This window comes from Laetiporus sulphureus (assembly GCF_001632365.1).
Source record: "Laetiporus sulphureus 93-53 unplaced genomic scaffold LAESUscaffold_95, whole genome shotgun sequence".
NCBI classification, from domain to species: Eukaryota; Fungi; Basidiomycota; class Agaricomycetes; order Polyporales; family Laetiporaceae; genus Laetiporus; species Laetiporus sulphureus.
In genome coordinates this window covers 40,649-60,072 of record NW_024468604.1, presented here as the reverse complement: position 1 = coordinate 60,072, position 19,424 = coordinate 40,649, and the positions used below count along the sequence as shown (strand labels likewise).

The 19,424-nt window shown below is 55.4% G+C and overlaps 8 protein-coding genes across 8 annotated transcripts; 6 read left to right on the top strand and 2 right to left on the bottom strand.

Annotated features, from left to right (window-relative positions):
- Positions 1-7: 7 nt before the first annotated feature.
- On the bottom strand, positions 8-1,663 carry LAESUDRAFT_745966 (PCI-domain-containing protein). The gene is made up of 7 exons (XM_040911400.1): positions 1,488-1,663; positions 1,213-1,418; positions 1,012-1,157; positions 741-960; positions 579-687; positions 347-518; positions 8-285 (listed from the first exon to the last, which is right to left on the bottom strand). The coding sequence occupies exons 1-7, from the start codon at positions 1,618-1,620 to the stop codon at positions 114-116; spliced, it is 1,158 nt and encodes a 385-aa protein (XP_040757803.1). The 5' UTR covers positions 1,621-1,663; the 3' UTR covers positions 8-113.
- A 65-nt stretch (positions 1,664-1,728) lies between these two features.
- Positions 1,729-3,780, top strand: LAESUDRAFT_688626 (PCI-domain-containing protein). The gene is made up of 10 exons (XM_040905998.1): positions 1,729-1,903; positions 1,956-2,058; positions 2,109-2,191; positions 2,249-2,390; positions 2,487-2,640; positions 2,699-2,923; positions 2,977-3,124; positions 3,181-3,337; positions 3,409-3,499; positions 3,557-3,780. Exons 1-10 carry the CDS (start codon positions 1,801-1,803, stop codon positions 3,731-3,733), a joined length of 1,383 nt encoding a protein of 460 aa, XP_040757802.1. The 5' UTR covers positions 1,729-1,800; the 3' UTR covers positions 3,734-3,780.
- Positions 3,781-4,380: 600 nt separating this feature from the next.
- Positions 4,381-6,573, top strand: LAESUDRAFT_739765 (uncharacterized protein; the record flags this gene model as incomplete). The annotated part of the gene is made up of 6 exons (XM_040911036.1): positions 4,381-4,437; positions 4,488-4,922; positions 4,977-5,099; positions 5,149-6,341; positions 6,392-6,478; positions 6,540-6,573. The coding sequence occupies 6 exons, from the start codon at positions 4,381-4,383 to the stop codon at positions 6,571-6,573; spliced, it is 1,929 nt and encodes a 642-aa protein (XP_040757801.1).
- Positions 6,574-7,628: 1,055 nt separating this feature from the next.
- Positions 7,629-9,260, top strand: LAESUDRAFT_732651 (uncharacterized protein). The gene is made up of 7 exons (XM_040910278.1): positions 7,629-7,783; positions 8,041-8,148; positions 8,210-8,252; positions 8,341-8,361; positions 8,418-8,449; positions 8,589-8,732; positions 8,795-9,260. The coding sequence occupies exons 1-7, from the start codon at positions 7,665-7,667 to the stop codon at positions 9,009-9,011; spliced, it is 684 nt and encodes a 227-aa protein (XP_040757800.1). The 5' UTR covers positions 7,629-7,664; the 3' UTR covers positions 9,012-9,260.
- Positions 9,261-11,196: 1,936 nt separating this feature from the next.
- On the top strand, positions 11,197-12,448 carry LAESUDRAFT_718362 (uncharacterized protein; the record flags this gene model as incomplete). Its single annotated transcript, XM_040907420.1, has 3 exons — positions 11,197-11,317; positions 11,370-11,635; positions 11,690-12,448. 3 exons carry the CDS (start codon positions 11,197-11,199, stop codon positions 12,446-12,448), a joined length of 1,146 nt encoding a protein of 381 aa, XP_040757799.1.
- Positions 12,449-12,933: 485 nt separating this feature from the next.
- Positions 12,934-14,947, top strand: LAESUDRAFT_718361 (uncharacterized protein; the record flags this gene model as incomplete). The annotated part of the gene is made up of 7 exons (XM_040907419.1): positions 12,934-13,044; positions 13,406-13,423; positions 13,519-13,557; positions 13,772-13,965; positions 14,203-14,373; positions 14,705-14,777; positions 14,819-14,947. 7 exons carry the CDS (start codon positions 12,934-12,936, stop codon positions 14,945-14,947), a joined length of 735 nt encoding a protein of 244 aa, XP_040757798.1.
- A 10-nt stretch (positions 14,948-14,957) lies between these two features.
- On the bottom strand, positions 14,958-16,996 carry LAESUDRAFT_709381 (P-loop containing nucleoside triphosphate hydrolase protein). The gene is made up of 2 exons (XM_040906718.1): positions 16,667-16,996; positions 14,958-16,609 (listed from the first exon to the last, which is right to left on the bottom strand). Exon 2 carries the CDS (start codon positions 16,604-16,606, stop codon positions 15,287-15,289), a length of 1,320 nt encoding a protein of 439 aa, XP_040757797.1. The 5' UTR covers positions 16,607-16,609; positions 16,667-16,996; the 3' UTR covers positions 14,958-15,286.
- A 37-nt stretch (positions 16,997-17,033) lies between these two features.
- LAESUDRAFT_816729 (uncharacterized protein) lies at positions 17,034-19,042 on the top strand (the record flags this gene model as incomplete). The annotated part of the gene is made up of 5 exons (XM_040914805.1): positions 17,034-17,096; positions 17,736-17,816; positions 17,881-18,251; positions 18,303-18,504; positions 18,557-19,042. 5 exons carry the CDS (start codon positions 17,034-17,036, stop codon positions 19,040-19,042), a joined length of 1,203 nt encoding a protein of 400 aa, XP_040757796.1.
- Positions 19,043-19,424: the final 382 nt, after the last annotated feature.

The window sequence follows — 19,424 nt, the reverse complement described above, 5'->3', positions numbered from 1 at the left end:
CGGGAGGGTTCAATAGGGCCAAGCTCATTGTCCAACGGATCACAAATAACAAATGAAGACGCATCGTTCAAACGATCAAATACAACCACGATACACTATCATAATACCTCTACTCAATAGAGCACCTTACTCAATCTTTGCACAGCATTGAGCAGGATATCGCCTTGTCGAATAACAGTCTCATATTGCGCATTCTTCAGCGGCGGCCGATTGGTTACGACAACGCCGTTCACCTTGTCGATCGTGCAATGAAGGCGCCCCGAAGCAATAAATCGCGACAGTTCGCTGAATTTATGTCGGGTTGAGCATGAGAAACATCACGTCACGAACTAAAGACTGCGCGTACCTGTCAACAAAGTCCACGCTCACGCCGAACGAACGCGCCAAGCTGTCCAATGTCAAGCTGCGGTACGACTCGAGAAGCTGGCTGTACGCGAGTATTCGCATTTCGCGAACGTAGAAACGTGCGTGAGGTGAGAGCAAGCGAGAAGGAATGAGGTGTGATTGTTCCAACGTCGCTGTGGGAGATGTGTTCGCGTCAGCAAATGCAACGTTACACCGTATGAGAAGCCCCATACCTAATGCAACGAAGAACTTGTCGTAATGCGAACCGTACAGATTCTTCATGAGGTCTGACAGCGTCGGTAGCTCTGGCAGGACTTGGATAACTTCCGGTGCCTCGATCAACTGATGCAATGCGTGAGTCATAGAACAGTCCAGCTCAGTTTTCATTGACGCACCTTCTTCTTCAAGTCAACCCGCTTGAGTGTCAACACACCCGCGATGATCGTATATGCTACAAAGTCGTTGTAGGATACGACCTCAGTTGCGGTGAACGTCGAAAGCGCGTCCAGCAACAGTTCTCCGCCGCGCTTGAACTGCCGGATCGACAGCAGGTGTAGCCCGCGATATACCTTGAAGCGGTTCCGCCTATCCCAGTCTCCACCTTTCTCAATCAACCTGTGAGTACGGTCAATACTGGAATAGTAGCAGCACAACAGTTGCACGCACTCTTCCGCCTGTGCAAGGTTGTCCTTGATCACGTCGAAGTCCCCGAAGAAGAAGCCAATGCGAGCGAGCGTCAGGACGATGTCTATTCGCGAGCCCATTCCCGCAGTCTTTTCGAATGCCAGCTTTTGTGCTTCTGCTGCTCTCTCCTGAGGATATAGGTCTGCGTGTGCGCATCGCAAGAGGCGAGACGAACACGCGCACCTTGTCACCAATTCGCGTGAGATGATTCGCGCGGGCTTGTAAAGCATCTGCGATGTCCGACTCTCCTTCAGTCTCCTTTGCTTCTTCAAGGCGTTTGTCGAGCCTCTCGAGCTCCTCCTTGTTCGCCTGCTCCATCGTGTCAAGCAGCGACTGGTTTAGCGGTAACGCGCCCGCAGCTGTTACTAAACGATAGTATGGTGCCATTTCTGCGCATGCAAGTATGATGGATATGTTCAGCATTCTCCTGAAGAAGATTAAAGGTGGTGCACACGTACGATCGGCCTGAATGCCTGCAAGGAGCTCCTTGCGCGCATTCTCGTGCAGGTGCGGGAGCTTTGGCTGAGAGAGGACGAATAGATTCTGCGGAAGCCCGAGGTTGGGGATGGGAAGCACAACGTCGTCTGGCATGGTTATAGACAAGAGAGGGAGGAAGGAGGTAACATACGGTGGCGAAGAGAGGACTTCAAGCCACCGTCGACGCGTCAGTGCAATCAGAGTTCGCACGCACCGAGACGCGTCACCTTCGCGCCCTCACCCATCTCGCATTCCTCTCAATTTCTTTTTCATCCTTGTACCCAAACCTTCACCATGGCCTCGAGCACCAGCGCGAAGGAGGAACTCCTCAAACAGGCGCAGTCCGCTGCGTCCTCCAACCCTCAGCAAGCGGAGACGTTATTGAAGGAGATCATTAGTCAGTTTGCCACCATGTTCGCAGCCACTTCTTGCAGACTTACGTGAAGCAGCGTCGCCCATCGACCAGTATGTCGCGGCGGAGGATAGAGAGAAGCAACTCCGTCTTCAGGATTCCGCTCTCGTTAAGCTTGCGGAGGTGTACAGGGACCAGAAGTGAGGTCATCGATCGCATGCAATGACTGACAACCTAAACTGTTCCATAGCAATGCAAAGGGTGTTGCCGACGTGATCCACCTGGCACGTACGTTTGTCTCATCAACGGCGAAGGCAAAGACCGCGAAGCTCAGTATGTTCGAACTGCACTTGCGTGCTGCGATAGATCGTTGACATTGTGTGCACGTAGTCCGGACAGTGCTGGACTGCTTCAACACGATACCTGACAGCCAACAAATCCAGATCGATGTCTTGACGGAGAACATTGAATGGGCGAAGCGGGAGAAGCGTATTTTTCTCAAGCACAGCTTGGAGATCCGGCTGGTTGGACTGTGAGTGAGCTGCACGCATACATATACTCCCAACATAGCATGCAGTATCCTCTGAGTGACCGTGAGGGGCAATACTTGACTAACATGCACATATAGCCAGTTGGACGCGTCCCAGTATAAGCCTGCCCTCGCCCTCATCGACACCCTCCTCACAGAACTCAAGCGTTTAGACGACAAGATGATTCTGACAGAAGTGCACCTGCAAGAAAGTAGGGTCTACCGGGGCGTCGGTAACTTGGCTAAGGCGAAGGTTCGTCGTGCGCCGGCCGCCCTGTTACATTATTGCATGAAAAAATTCTGCATTACAGGCTGCCCTCACTTCTGCACGGACTGCTGCCAATTCAATATATTGCCCACCACACTTGCAAGCACGTCTTGACATGCAGTCTGGTATCCTCCATGCGGAAGACAAGGACTATACGACCGCATACTCGTACTTTTTCGAAACGTTCGAGAACCTGAGTACGCAAGGCGACCCAGATGCTCTCTCGGCACTCAAGTATATGTTGCTGTGTAAAATCATGCTCAATTTGGTACGTTACAGGAGACATGGATAAAACGTTCGGCCTGCTGAAATGGTTGATAGCCAGAAGACGTTACATCGTTGCTTTCAATCAAGCTGGCATCGAAATATGCACAGTTAAGAGATGTGGAGAGTATGCGCGCTATCGCTCGTGCACATCAGCAACGAAACCTGGCCGAGTTTGAGAAGGCACTAAAGGACTATCAACACGGTAAGCTGCCTCTAGCAACTGACAGTTTGATTTCATCTTAACGTGGCCGCACTCAGAACTATCCTCCGACCCAACGATCCGTACACACCTTGCAGAGTTGTATGACAAGCTCCTTGAGCAGAATCTCCTCCGGATCGTTGAGCCGTATTCTGTGGTTGAGCTGGACTACGTAGCGAAGCAAGTCGAGCAGGGCAGGCAAGCTGTCGAGGTCAAGTATGTCATTCTCGGCCCGCTCTTTGATGTATCACTAAATGCAACGCTGACGACACCGATCCTTTTCGCAGGCTCTCACAGATGATCCTGGATAAGGTCTTCCACGGAGTGCTGGATCAGGGCCGCGGTTGCCTGATTGTATTCAGTGAATCGGAGGCGGATGTAAGGACCTTATTATCCAATCTGCGTACATGCTGAACGCATTTGATTCCGATTCAGAATACATATGGTGCTGCTATTGACACTCTCGAGCAAGTCGGGAAGGTGGTTGATTCCCTATATGCGAAGGTAAGTACACGCAACTGCTCGCACACGATATGCGCTGACCCTGTTTCTGGCATGGTTCCGGTGTCTTCATGTATGCGTTGGTCACGTCGTTGTTGTCGACCACGATAGACTGTCAAAATTGCATAGATGGTGTATCAGCCTCGGTATATCCCTACTTGCTTTGTGCAAATCGCGTGCCCGATGGACTCGCGGGGAGTCGATGTTCAGCAAGACATCGCCACCGACGAGGGACTCGATGTGTGACGATTTACTCGATGCAGCTACACAGTCAGCGCAGATGCGGAACTCACGGATTAGTTAACAACATATTTGTATGAGAGTGGTCGGCAGTCGTCGAGTTCGGATCAAAAGGTCGATCAGCGTAGTAAATGACCGTACGACCCGGCTAGAATGGGCGCTTATGACCAGTACGGACTTGTGTCCCAACTCGTCATGTCCACCGAGGACGACGAGCCTCCCCTCTAGATTCCACTGTTCTCCCCGTTCATGCTGCACTGAAGATGGACCCCACCACCTCAATCAATGCCGGCACAGAGCGATCAAGGCTGTACAACGCTACTGTAAAGGTCGCTTCTCATATTCTCGGAATCCCATCTCGTACTCTCGCTCGGATACGCAGGCTCGATGACATCCTCAACCAAATCAACCCAGAATCGGTCGCGCGGAACCGTGCCCTCGCCGATGTATCTGCTGGCCGTGCTCGCAGTCCCGGAGTCGACCAGCCTTCCGTAGGCCTCATCAATGCCATCACACCCATGCCCGGTCCTCTTGGTTTCATCACTTCTGGCTATTTCTTCGGCTTGTTCGTTATGGTGAGGCAAATCATGCCAGACTCCTCTAGACGGGCTCTCAGATTTGTTAGGCTCTCGTTCTAAATCGGATTCACAACATCGTCGTGCCTCCTCGCAACCCGCTGGCTGTGCGGCTCCACGCTGTCCATCATTATCGCGGTCACGGTCGTGGCCGTGGCCGCTGGCCCTTCAATAGGGCTGTTCTTGGCCTCTTCTTCCCAGTTGATCTGTCCTCCACGTCTTCCAGGACGCTATTCCGTATCCCGTCCATCTATCTCCTTCTCAAATCCCTCTTCGTCTGGTTTGTGTTGCTCCTGCAAGCATCGCAGCTCTATCCGTCATGGCAGTGGGGGCCAGTACAGGCGGTTGGCAAGTGGGTAGCGCAGAAGGAGATGGAGGATATATGTTGGCATACGTTCACATCTACTTGCATCGCGCTCGCCATTGGTGCTCTCACAAGTGGGCTGGAAGGGCTGCATCTTAACCACAATGCGCCATTCAACCTGGTTAGTCACTGCAAGCTTGGCCACTGACAACGCTCTAAGCTCACCTTACCTTAGTTTTCGTTCGCGTTCCAACTGCATATCTATGCCTCGTCATCCACCCACACCGACAAAGTGCAAGGCGCTCCGTCGAGACCGAACAAACATGTCATCATAACTATGTTGATCCCACTTCTGCAGGTACGCAGATACACACCGTACGTAGCCGATGTGGCTAACGTATGTACAGCTTACACTGCTCCACTGTCTCGAAGTGAAGAAGAGGTGGGGCCGCTTGCGGCTCATCCCTACATCAATCTGCTCACTTCTCAATCTTGTCCACTTCCACTCTGTCGTCTGGACCTCACCTTCGTCCTATCCTCTCACCAACTTCTTCCCCTGCGTAGTCGAGTCCATGCTCTGCGTGACCGTTATCTTTTCTGCCTCTCTCAATGTCCTCACTCAGTTGATTCTCGAAGGCGCGATCACGAGGCCGCTCTTTGGCCACGCCGAGACGCTGATGCCAAAGCTAGACGAGGACTTTGGGGTTGCGCTCATCCGACTAGGAACGGCGAGCTTAGAGGCGACCAGCGCGGCAGGGATGGGCAACGAAGTCGGTGGCGTGACCAGCGCGGATGGCACGGGTCTCGTCCGCTTCACCTCTGACGACCGCGGCGTTGTCGAGATCGATCGTTCCGGTGTAGTCTCCCTCATACCTGCTTACGATCGGCAAGGGCAGCAGAGGATCCGCAAGCGAGGATTTGCGAACGAGATCACTCATGTCAAGGCGCAGGCGCAGCGAGCCGACCTCTGGGCGGACACCATGGTGAACGCAAGCTGGTTCAAGGCATTCGCCATGTTCTTGATTACTGCATTCAAAACGACGCGGCGCCTGACGAACAGGCTCTACGCATACGTCCGGACTAAGCTGAACCCTGGGGCAGTTGCATATGTTGAACGGCCTGCTGCACCTCGCGAGCCGATCTATGCGGTCCCTGACCATATAGATGACGACGAACTCGAGGATGCAGAGCTGTACCGGCGCTTTCTGCGCGGAGAGCCTCTCAGCGACGATGATGAGGAGTACGAGGACCCTATGCAAGCCGACAATGTGCCGTCCACTCCATCAGAAGACGAGGATGACGGCGAGGACGAGGAGACTGTACGTCTGTATGCAGACCTCTCGCAGGATGTCGCGACGTCGACGTCGGCGCCGCTACTGCTCGCACACATGACCTCTGCATCCACGCTCACGCGGCGTCGATACAACAGGCTAGTTTCCGAGCGGGGCACAGCCGAAGACGTGGAGGACGAATGGCAGGCGTTCGTGCGCGAGCAAAGAGGAGTGAAGAGCTCAGTGCGGGAGGATGGCGCGGCGGAAGCGAGGCAAAACTGTGTCGTCTGCACGGCTGAGCCGAGAGACATCATCTGCTGGCCTTGTCGGTAAGTGCGACACATCTAGGAAGCGATTCAGTGGCGATGATGTGTACTAGGTGCCTCGCGCTATGCAACGACTGCAGGGAAAACTTGGCGTCGCGTTCGTCTGCTTCTAAGCATAGCTGCCCATGCTGTCGTCGCAGGTGCGTACTGCCTCTCGCTTAGCTGTCGCGTCGGTGGAACTGATAAAATGCTGGTTTGCAGTGTTGAAGGGTACTCCAGGATATACATACCTTGACTTTGAAGTACCACTATTCGCACTATGCATGTATGTACCATATACTGGACAGGCGCGTGTTAGCGTATTTATTCTCCGATTAACACGCAAAGTGCTCGTTTCATTTCGATTGTCACGGCTTGTGCATATACCAACCTTGTGGGTGCTCTTCATCCCGTCGGGTTATGACCGTCTTGATTGTAGGTCGCCCGCGTGCTCTCCGTTTCCGACGTCGGACTGGGCAAGGCGATCATCTGCTTCCGTTAGGCATATCGGGTGCCCGACGCGCAAAGGAGTCAGCGATAAGATGTGGAGCACGCACCGCCGTCGGCGACGAGTCGGGGCGCTCTACTTCCGAGCCATCCGGAGGACATCAGGAAGCATTCCGCAACTTCTAGTTCGTCCGAGAAGCTATGTACAGCGTCCGTCAACGCCTTTGTTCATCTGTCCAGAGCCTTCAGGTGAGAAGATACGACGTTCTAGATGCCCGCTGGCCCTAACTGGTCGATGTCGGGCATAGTTTGTGCATCAGATTGACTGGATTATCGATCTGAGACAGAGCCATGATGTCCTTCGCCAACCGGAGCATATACAGGCTGAGTTCCATGTTGTTCCGGCTCGTAGAGATTCGGCTTGCGTAGACACTGCGTCTACGGAGCGGATGAAATTGCGATTAAGAATGTGAGTTGATATTGACGGTCATTGAATTGGGTCAACTAACCCAGTGGTAACGTCTGAGCATCAGTTATAAATGTTACTGGTCTCAGATATTCCTCAAGTCTAATGCAGGAATTCTATTCACCGTTGTGGATAGATGGGTTTTTTCCTGAAAATAATAAGACATGCACATGCTGTGCATGCATTTGGATCATAAACCGAGTCAAGTAAAATGATGCAGAGATTACGACCAGTCGAGAAGATCGTCAGGTGTGGCCACTGAGACTGATCTCGATCGAAGAGGAGTTGCCATTCCCAGCGAGCTCGCAAATGGCCGAACCAATGAAAAGGCGTGAGAGCTGCGCAGATTGCGGGGGTCGCAGTGCCCGGAGGCCCGGCGGTGCGCAGACACCCCAAACACCCTCGCCGCGCATCCCGACGAAATCCAACGTGCAATGGCGTCCGGCGCGGCAGCATCATCCTCGTCGTCCTCCGTCTCTAACAGTACGCCTCTCCTCGCCACCGGCGACTGGACCAAAAACCTCGTCCACCTCGCGAAGACTGCCGAGCTAAAGTTCGTGTTTCTGCTCGTCGGTGTGCTGCGTGTCGTCGTTCTCGCCGTCTTTGATGCGTGTATGCGCGATTCTGGCGCAGCATCCTCTCGAATCCCTTTTCCGTCCCATCGTTTGTCATCTCTGCCCACCCTGCCCGATTCTCGCTCGTTCTCTCCCCGCCGATCCCCACTGGGGGTTGTCCTGACCGTATTCCGGCGTCTTCAATGTTCCTGTCATTGGCTATATGCAGGCACATCTAACTACATCTGCGCTGCAGAAAACATGCCCTCACGCTACAGCTACATACTGCCCACATCCTCTCTGCCCATGCATCGCTAGATCAGAAGAGCAAGGCCATTCAGGACCTCAAAGAGCAAAAGAACAAGTTGAGCGGCGCCCCCACCCATCCTTTCTATCCTCACACACTCATCATGCATTGCAAATAGACTCGAAAGCGAGCGGTCGAGGCTGCTCAATTGCCTGCGAGAGGTACGCTTGCCCCCTCTCCTGGTTTCACCAAATTGAAAATCATCATGACATCTGCGCGCCTTCGGCATCCGTCCGCCACGCCTCGCAGGTAAACGAAGATCGGGACAAAGTACGCAGACGTGCTCGCTCGCTATCTACTCCCGCGTGTCTGACCCGATCCGCCAGACGGATATTCTGGAGGTGACGCTCAGTAAAGAGTGCGTGTCGCCACAGTTCTATTCTTGCCTCTAGATCATCCCATCGCATCCTGGGCGCTCCCACGGTCGAACCTTGTGCGATCCCCGATGGGATGAGGTCCGGTGGTGCCTTGCAGGCATGCTGATGTGTTCCTTGCAGGTGTACGGACCTACGCCAGAAGATCCAAGCTATCACCGACGGGGACTACGCCAGTGCGAAGGCAGATGTTGATAGGCTGCGGCAGGAGCTAGGTCAGCCGCCGTTGCCGAGTCTGCAGAGCACGCTCGAGGAAAAGTCCGCGCAGTCAGTCATTCATTCACGCTCGGCTCCGTCCCGCGGCTGCTTAGGTCTCACGGGTATTGTAGGTACCTGAAGGAGCTGCGGCTGCAGGCGGAGAAGATGGCGAGTGCGCCGAACAAGCGTGTCACGGAGGAAGCAAGCGTCGATGGCCAGCCCGTGCAGAAGCGGCCGAGAGGAAGGCCGAAGGGCAGCAAGACGAACAAAAAGGGCAAGGAGACTGCTGGTGCCGGTGGCACGCCTGCGCCTGCCTCTGCGTCTGCTCCCGCAGGCTCAACAGCGTGAGCGCCTCATAGTTTTGAGGAGTTCGCGCGATGGGTGGTTCTTTGTCCTGCTGTCAAGTACGGTCTGCGATGTTTATATGAGATGATGATGACGTAGTTTTGCGTAGCGGCTCGGAGGGTACATGTCAATACATATGCGAGTGCTATGTATGGGCGGGGTTATATTTGTCTTGCTATGCATGTATGCTGATCATCATGAAGTCCTAATCATCAATGATGGTGTATAATAATAGATAACCTTCTAAATGTGGAGCCGTATACCGCTACTAGTAGCAGTATCTGTCTTTCCTGTGTTGCTGCGGCTAATGCACAGGGCCGAACGTCGATCCTCCACAAATACACTTGTCCTCGGGCATGTAGGGCAAGTGGGGTCGGAGGACGCAGCCCCATTTGCAAGAAACGCTTTGGGGCGGTGATTCCGAGGATGTAAGGTCGTGGCCGCCGAGAATCGAGGTAGGCCCAGGATTAGTTGCCGATGGGCGCACGACGCATATGGCAGCTATGCCATATACACACACATGTAACCCTGGCGAGCTGAGCTTGGCGGCGGGGCAAGAACGTCAGCGATGCGAGTGACCAATAAGATGAGTCCGTTGATGGGATACAACCCTCAAGATGAGTAAGCCTGCCGAGTGGCCCCTGATGCGCATGGTCGGATTCCGCTGACGCATATCGCGTAATGACTAGGACTGCTGAGAGCCGCTCATCAAGCATCATTGACGCTTATATAACACATATGAATTAATCGCGATGCGTGACGGTGACCGCAATGCATCAAATCAATCAAAGGGACGCAAGGTGCATAAGCCCGACGCTAAAACCTGTTTTGGCACTATTGGCACTCGGGCGGGCGTACCACCGGCGTGGAAACATTTCGCCTCGGAGGCCCCTGACATCGGCAATAGATGGGTATCCTGAGTGCGAGCGGCAGGCGGCGTTGCTGATGCACATCCGCCGAGGAGTCGCAGCTCGGCGTGGGTTGGTAGCTACAAATGCAAGCTGATGTGACCGCCGCTGCAGAGTCAGATTTGGTCACGATGGAGACGAGGAGGAATGCGGGTGCACCGGCGCAGGAATCACCGTGATGGCGCGAGTTCGTACGGCGGGTGGCGGTGCGTCGTCTGGTTTCGGGCGAGGGCGCGCGTGCGATTGCAACGGTGCATCTGCGTCAGGTCATACGAAACAAGGCGCTCGAGTGGCAATGATGCTTGGAAGTCACGTCGCGGAAGAGTCATTCTCAGGATGTTTGATGTGATAGGCTGCATCAATCGAGACGTTGACCCTTGCTGGGCGAATGTGCAAGAGACTGGGCAGAGCGGGACCAAGGGATCGCGCAGTGGCGAGGCTGCAGGGCGATGGGAGCGGATGCGCTTGATGGCAGAGTAAGCGGGCGTACGTGCAGCTATTGTCACTGACCGTGCGCGCTGCGCTTACCTGGCACCGCGGGCCGAAGATGCGAGTATACGTGTCGAGCAGAGTCACAAGAGGGGTCCCTGTACATGGTTAATGGTGTCATTGCTGTGCGCCTCGTCGACGCGCAGCCGAGGAGAGCGATTCATGGGACCGCGAGATATAATGCAGCTCGGCATACCCGCAGGCGCGGATATGCGAGACCGCACAAGCCGCGCCCGCACACTCGGAGAACGAACGACGGCGTGCGATCAGAGTGGCCGCGCACGAGCGGGTGGCGCGCTGCGTCGGAGTGGCTGCCGCGCTCGGCACGAATACGCGCACGTGGCCGCGCCCCGATGCATGTCGGGCCCGATGGAAGCTGGAGACGGCGAATGACGATGCGCGAGGACCAACCCGGGTGGCCACTACGAATTAATGCAGGCTGATTCGAGGGCAACATGTACCGAAAATATCGGTGATTCCGAATTCATGGGGCGCGCGTGACACGATGAGTAAATGTGACGTGTGTGACGGGTGCCACTGCTCGGAAATGGGACGCAGGGAAGGATGCCGATTGGATGGACAGATGCGGGAGACGGGCGGCTGTTCGGTGGGTGGATCGCCGACGCGCTGCGTCTACTCATCCGAGCGCTTGTCATCTCATCTAGATCCATTCCTCGCCGACTCCCTTCGTCCGCCCGCACGCCCTCCTCTATATAATCCCAAGCCATGTCTCCGACGCCCTCACTATCTCTCCCGCCATCATTCCCTCCCGCCTCTTGCACTCCCCCGCCATGGTCGCAGCCGGCTCTCCCGCCCTGACGCCAGTCCATCTGGCGTCCCTCGTAGACCCCTCTCTCCACAACCCCGCCACACTCCAACTCATCAAGGTCGACCTTTCGCGAAATCTGATTGGTAAGTCTCCTCGGATTCACTTGGCTTTGGCGTTTGCTGACATTGTTTGCAGAGTACATCGTTGACAATGTCGTAGAGACAGTGGACTATGCGCTCGGACGTCCGTCGTCCTCGCGTGGCCGCTCGCTCTCCCGCCGCTCGGAGCACATCCAGTTTACAGACTTTGTCGCCGACGTCATCCACAAGGCGGAAATCAAAGTCCCAGCACTCCTAGTTACCCTCGTATACATTCAGAGGGCAAAGCCACATCTTCAGATCGCTCTCGAGCAGTGGGCATGCGAGCGAGTATTCCTCGGCGCGCTCATCGTCGCGAACAAGGTACGTGTCATTGTTCTTTGCTTATATACTTTATGCTCACATGCTCCTTCACAGTATGCGAACGATTCCACATTAAAGAACATCCATTGGGCTCTCTGCACGGGCGTGTTCGGCAAGAGGGACATTGGCCGGATAGAACGCGAGTTTCTCGACGTCCTCAGCTTTGAGCTCGGCTTCACCGAGGCTGACGTCCTCGCACATCATTCTACCATCATGGCCTTCTCGCGGCCACAACATCACGTCCGCTCGCACACCGAGCCCGTCATCCCACCCGTTCGCATCGCGCGCTCGCCGTCAGGCTCCCGCTGGAGCATCGACTCGAGCGAAATCGAAATGGACGTCGATTCGGACGTGTCCTCCGAGCCGATCTCATCACCGCGCACGCCTGCGGACTCTGCACCACTCGCAGCAGAGCCCATCAAGCCCGCTGCGCTCGACTCTGTGCCTGTGCCTGCGCCGCAGTTCATCGTTCTCCCGACGCCATCGCCAGCCCACGTCATCCAGACACACGGCGATGCGGTATATACCCCGCACGATGCGATGCAACAACAACATCATCATCATCATCATCCCCCATGCGAGCAGCCGTCACAACGGCCTTCATCGCAGCACCGCCATCAGCGCATGGCGTCGGCGCTGCAACTCCTTCACTCGTTTCCCATTCCATATTTCCACTCGCGCTCGTCGCAACCGGCACCGCCGCAGCCGCTCGCACACGCTCATTCGCATCCGCATGCGCGCGGGTGCAGGCCAATGCAGCCTCCGTCGATCGCGGTGCCCTCAGCGACGTATGCGCAACAGGTGCTCGTATAACCATCCCGCGCATCAATTAAAGTCAAAATATTTCGTCACAGCCAGCCGCACTGGGGCCGTTGCTCGCGGTCGGTTGTTCGCGATAGGCATGGAATAGACTACTTTATCATAACCTAACACTCTTCGTTTTACTAATCGCTCTCATAACACGTATATCCCGGTTAGCAATTCATTGTTCCTTTGTATCTGTCATCGCATTGTTGTTGTTCGTTACGATCTCCTTCATGACCCACTTCTCATGCAATGTATTACCACAAACTCTTGGGTTACCGCGTGTCTTGTCCAGTCCTCGTCATTGTGTGTACGTATCGTATACGTGGTGCGAATCCACCATCGGTCTTGCTCTCATCTTCCGAGCCCGGATTCTGATGCGGCACAACGAAACAAAAAGTGCCTGCCATATGCTCCTCATCTCCGGGCTGCATTGTCTCCGAATTGCATGGTGAATTTTTTCTGCTTCCCCTTCGGCCGTCGTACGCGACGCGATGCGGCGGCCGGCGTTTGGGATGCGCCGTGCCCGACGGTCGAGGACGATGCGGAATCGTGGGATCGGGATGTTCGGGAAGAAATGGGAAGAACGGGCCACGGGTGCTGATGTAAGCGTCCGGGAGAGCGCTTACAGTCATCCAGAATCGTCAGCACTTCCCGTCCGCTGCCGTGGAGTTCACGGCTGTCTGCGTGCTGCTGATGTGGCCCATGGTCATCGCATGCACAGTCAGCCATTATCCTAGTCACAATCTGATGATGAAATAACAACGCGTGCGCACGGAACTGGAGTGGGATTCGTCGTATGACAGAGATCCCGCCGTCGGCATTTGCACGTCAGGATTAGGCGCGCGGGCCACCGGGGATGACTGGGTCTGACTAAGGATGCGTGCGTTGCGTTGCCGGCGGGCGGGTGCGTGGTCATCTGCGTCGGATCTCCCGCATCGATTATCGTATCGTATTGTCACGCAGAGATCGGGAGCTGTTCCTGTGAGTCCTGTGTGTTTGTTATTTGTGAGCGTGACGTGGAAGTTGACCAGCCCGGTTATTGGGATTGAATGTTGGGGATTGGGTGGGTATCACAGAACGTTGCGCGTACGAAAGCCCGGAGCTACGAGGAGCATGTGAGTCGTCCGAGTCAGGCCCTTTCAGCAACGACGCCGAAGACCGAGGGCATGAGAGCCAGCAGACCCATGTCGAACGTTCTATCCGACGTACTTTTCTCGCATCACCTAGGTACAGTGAAGCTTTGAAGCTTAAGGAACGGCGGCTAGCGTGAAGTGCGGGTTTAGATCAAGGGAGCGCGTGTCACATGCCCTACATCGCTCGCCTCGACAGGTTCGCGGAAACAGTCTGATCGGCGTGCGCGGTATACTGCCCGAGGAACCTGGTTTCCACCACGCGCAAGTTCTCTGGCTGCGGAAGTCCGGAGATGATACGGCACATAAGCGCATGGCCGACTGTTCTGGTTTCCTTCAATTACTGGCCGATCTGCGTGCTGACGTTGGGATCAGGGAGACAGCACGCCGCACGTGCGGTTAACGTGAAGAGCGAGAACATACACCTGAGTGATCATATGCCCTCCACGGCTTGCCTCGACGAAAGCTAGAATCAGAAGAAGCGATCCTAGTATTGCATGACGCAAGATGATGGACGGAGTGAATGCGTGACGTTGGCGGCATAGAGACTCCGAGACTGAGTGGCCTGGTGCATTGGCAGTTCCAGAAATAGGTTGGTCGCACCATCCGGTTCATCAACGTCTTGTGCAGGATAGCATGGAAGGGCAAATGGGGCGCTACGGAGCATGGGAAGCGAGTCCTGACCAACGGCCACTTCCTGGACAGGAACAATGCACAATCAGCCTTGTTTACGAATCAACAGGGGGACGAAAAGATTCCACCCTCCGGTATTGACAAATGGATACTGCATACGAATGGATCGTACATGAGATCGTAGGACCTAGGGCTCGACTTCCAGACGTCAACTGACGTCCACGGTGTTCATGAAAGTGTGATGGCCCTTCCAGTGTATCCGTCACATCAGTCGGATCCCACGAGCTTGGTCCTCGTTCTGTGTCCTCTGCTTGCATGTTGTGCCGGCATCTACCTTTCCACCAACAAGGGCATTGCTAGGGCATAGGTCGTCAAGAACGAAAGCATGTGTCAAGGTGCCATGACAAACAGATGGGGGACTAATCGATTTACAGTCTCAAGTGCGTATGCGAAAGTACGTACAGGGTCAACGTCAACCTTGATCATGCCCATTGCCCAGTGTGGGTGCAGAGTGCTTGATGCAGCAGTTGAACGACGCTGTCGTCCAACGCGAGACACGATATGGTTCAAAAGTGTTTCCGCGTTCAATTAGGTGTTGATTGTGTGACTATAGAATCATAACCGCAAGAGGACTCAGGCGCTTCTATCACAAGCCCGGCGAGCCCGGTCGATCACATTTCACTCAATTACCAGGGAATCAGAACAGACCAAGCTTCAGGAAAATGCAGAGTTCAAGAGATAGACTTGACATCGCCAACGCTAAGGATGAGTAGAATCAGCCTCTAACATGGGGCACGGTGGGAATCTGATTCTTCATTCAATGCTTGGTCTCGGGCAAACAAAAACGAAAGCAAAAACAAGAACTGTAATGTCTACACTCTCACCGCACGTGAATGCGGACAGGCACCTCGCGACGCAGCATACATGTCCACAAGCGCGAACGTCAGAGCAGACTGCGATGAATACAAACCACGACCAACTTACGCTTGGAATGGCGAAGAAAATATGGGGCGAAACAGCAGCCAAAATAGGTAGCAGACGAGATACCGACCGCCCAGATGCACACTCACAATGCAACCAGTCAACCTCTAGCAGAGGACGACGCGGTGCGTCGAGAGTATGCCCCAGTGAGGAGGTCCTTCAATAGATCCACCTCATCAATCACCTTTGCCTCCGCCAGCCGGCGGCCTTTGCGAACCCGAATCATCGTGCGCTTGTCCACGAGGTATAGCCGTTGTTCGGCGAGCCCGGCCTTCTTGAGGTTGTCTGCGACGCTCTTGCGGCTCACTCGTTCGTACTGCGCTCGCGCCATGGCCCACTTTGCAGCCTTGTCCTCGGTGGCCTCGTCCTCGCTGTCATCATCCTCGTCATCATCCTCGTCATCGTCTGATGGCATGTCGTCCACCAGGTTGTCAATGTGGTTGAGAGACTTTGAGCGGACGATATAGCTCGGGATGTTAAAGCGCGCGCAGTTGCGCAGAATCGCGATGTCGGTGTCCGTGAAGCGATCATTGAGAACAACAATGATGCAATCGAAGGCGTACAGGCCCTGCGCTTTGAAATAGATGAAGTCTGGGATTTCGAGGGTTCCGGCACCGGGGACATCGTACCACGCAAATGGGTTGCGGCGGTCGGGATCAGGATAACGAGTGATCGTCTTCGTCGTCTCGGTCACACCAGCAGGCGCTGCACCACGCTTTCTATTCTTCACACCGCGCAGGGCGTTGATCAGCGAGGACTTGCCGCTACCAGAGACGCCAGCGACAGCAAAGTGGAATATGCCGTCCTTATACTCGATACGCGCCTTCGTCTCGAGGATCTCCTCCAGGGTTGGGCTAATGATGGGCTTGATGCCCTCCGCGATGCCCTTCTGTATCTCTCTGATCTGCTCGTTCAGCAGACGGGCTTGCTCTTCTGCCGCGGCCTTGTCCTCCTCCGCCTTCTTCGTCGCCTCCTCTGCGCGCCTTTTCGCCTGCTCGGCTGCTTTCTTATCCTCCTCTGCTTTCTTCCGCTCTTCCTCGGTCTTCTTCTGTTCCTCTTGCGCCTTTTTGCGCTGCTCTTCCGCGTTGCGCTTCGCGTCCTCCGCGTTGCGCTTTTCCTCTTCATTCCATCGCGCGTTTTCCTCCGCCTTGCATTTCGCGTCCTCCGCTTTACGCCTTTCCTCTTCATTCTTTCGCGCACTTTCCTCCGCCTTGCGCTTCGCATCCTCTGCGTGCTTTCTCGCTCTTTCGGCCTCCTCAGCCCTCTCCTTTTCCCTCTTTGCGCGGTCCTCAAGCTCCTTCATGACCGGGTTGGGCGCAATCCCTCCAGACGCGGCGGAAGAGCGAATCGCGTTGACGATGTTAATGATACTGCCGACGGCTCCTGCAAGAGCAACAACTATCGACACGGCAGCGCCCATGAACTAGAGTGGACGAGCTCACTCAGTCGGCCGAGCGAGTGTCGGTGAGATACTACGCACCTATGACGATAGCCTTAGGCTAGTGGTATTGCTGTGGTAGAGGCGACGTGAACTGTCGGAGGTGACCTATAGTAGGGCGGAGTCGACGGAAGTCGAGGGCTAAGAAAGGAGCCGAGAGCGGGGAGGCATCGCTTTAAGATTCTTCGAAAACCGATGAATCGCACGCTGATTGTTGCCGCGCGCTCAATGACACGAGTTTGAGCCTTCTTGCCTTCAAGCCTCAAACTCGAATCCCCAAAAGATGCGAGGATTGTGCCGAATAAGCCACAGAGCGTGCGCGTTCCGCAGCAGAATCCTTCCTTTACAAGGTAGAGGAGGACTCACTAAAGTGTTGATATACCGGTCTGAGCACATCTTGCATCTTCTAATGGCAAAGCGCTCGATGTTGGCCAATTTGAAGAGCGTTTCGCCCGAGTTCAGTAAGAAGAAGGTACGAAAGCGTTGAAATTAAGTATAATGGAAGCCTGTGTAATACGACGGATGCGCCTTCCACGGAGTCGAGGGATATCGAGAGGTCAGAGAGGGGAGGCACTGCTCGAAGGTTTTCGGAAACCGATGAATTGCGCGCTGACTATGGCCGCCAAGGAACAAATTAATGATGGGCGCACGCTCGATGACACGAGTTTGAGTCTTCCTAGCTCTTCAAACTTCAATATTCAATCCTCAGAAGATGTGAGTGCTGTGCCGAATAAGCCACAGAGCGAGGGGTTCCCCAGCAAAACCACTCCTTTACTCACTGGAAAAGTCTTGGTCTAAGCATATTATAGTCATCTTGCTTCTTTTAAAGGAAAAGCGCTCAATATTCATCGTTGGAGAACCTTTCGCCAGAGTTCAGCAAGAAAAAATTACAAAGGTGTTCAAATAAGGATGGAAGTCTGCCTGATACGAGGTTCCCGTCTTCCAGAGATGGCAGCGTGGGCCGAACGTAAGAGCGTTGTGCCGTGGGACTGACATGGACAAATCGCGAGTCCAAGGGATCTAATATGGAACATCACAACTCGTGTAATCAATGTGTGTACGGAGTCGTGAGGGGCGCCGGAACGTATGCACTGCTCGAATGGTCTTGTAGGACCGCGCTACGCTAGCCACGCCGAACTTGGAGGTCTGCGGCATTTGGAGGAGGGAGGCAGCCAGCGGTCCGCAACGGGAGGTGCCAACGAGTGTGTATAGTTCAGGAGGAGGCGTTCATATCAGGTCGCGAAATCAAATCGCAGTATCTGTCCTCACCCGGCCACCGACCAACCCAGCCAATCAGCTCGCCCACATCGATCGCACTCACGCTGACCGAGAGATCGACGATCTCACCGGTATCGCCTGCCTCCCCCTCCGCCATGATACCCTCCACCGACGCACCCCAGCGCCACCCCCGCTTCTGGCTCGACGACGGCTCCCTCGTCCTCCGCACAAGCACAGGCACCGACGCGTACAAAGTCCACCGCACCCTCCTCGCGCGTCACTCACCCTTCATCGCCTCCCTAGCAGCGGACGATTCACTCGACGGCTCGCCTGTCGTCCGCATCCCAGAGGAACGCGGCGTATCCAGCGCAGACCTCGAGGCCCTCCTCGAGCACCTCTACCACGACGCGTGAGCCTACCACGCCTATCCTGCCGCGCACGTCAGCTGACCCCCTCCAAGCCCACTAGACACAGACTCGCCCTTCCCCCGCATCGCCTCCGTCCTCCGCGCCTCCTCCGCCCAGCAACTCGACCTCCCCTCCATCCACTCCCTCGCGCGCCACCGCCTCGAGGCCCTCTTCCCCACCTCTCCCGTGCCCTTCTTCGAGACCGACCGGCCAGACGACGCGCTCACGCTCGCGGTCGAGTACGACGTCTATCCAGTAAGTCCTCCGTGCCCCTCCTCATTCGCACTGACCGCCGTCCACCCGATAGATACAGAAAATCCTATTCTACACCGTCGCCACCCACACCCACCTCGAGCACGACGAGCCCCCCACCATCTCCTCTGCCCACACCCACCCAGATCCTCCCTCCCCCTCAGACCCCGCACCAGCCTCCGCCCCGCACCTCACCCTCTCCCCCACCCTCACCACGCGCTGCCAATCCCTCCTCGCCTCCCTCCTCTCCCACTTCACCCCCGTCCTCTTCACCGTCCCCACCGCCTCCCACATGCCCTGCACCGACGCCCTCGCTGAGGCCTGGATGCCCCGAGTCATCGCCCCCGCCCTCGCCGCCGACGGGCTCTGCCGCCCCCTCGAGACCCTCCAGACCATCATCGATATCGACTGGGCCGCGCGCGGCGTGTGCCAGGAGTGTGTCGTGCAGAAGAGAGAGGAGTGGTGCGCGGAGCAGCGCGCGGTGTGGGAGAAGATGGATGGATGGCTTGGGTTGGAGGGCATTGAGCGATTCACTGCTTGATGACGTGCGAGAAACACAAGTATCGATGTACATGTATGGTCACATTCCCGTTCGAGGAACTACCAGGCCGCAGAGCAAATGGCATCCCTTCCGACTTACCCATTTGAACATTCCGACGGCACGCAAACACACAATAGACAACTGACTTACTCGCTCTTACGACTCAAGTACTCACCGCGTCAGCACCCCATGACCTGCTGCACGACCAGTCAGTCCGCGATACCTACTGCCGATCAGTGAGAGCACGAACGTGCCATGCAAATCATAGCTGCACACTCCGCCGCATGTTTTCGGTACCAGAGTCAAATTCCCGTCCGTATGCGCGCAGAACAGATGATACACCACACTTACTATCTTCTGACTTACCCCATCCGAACAACGC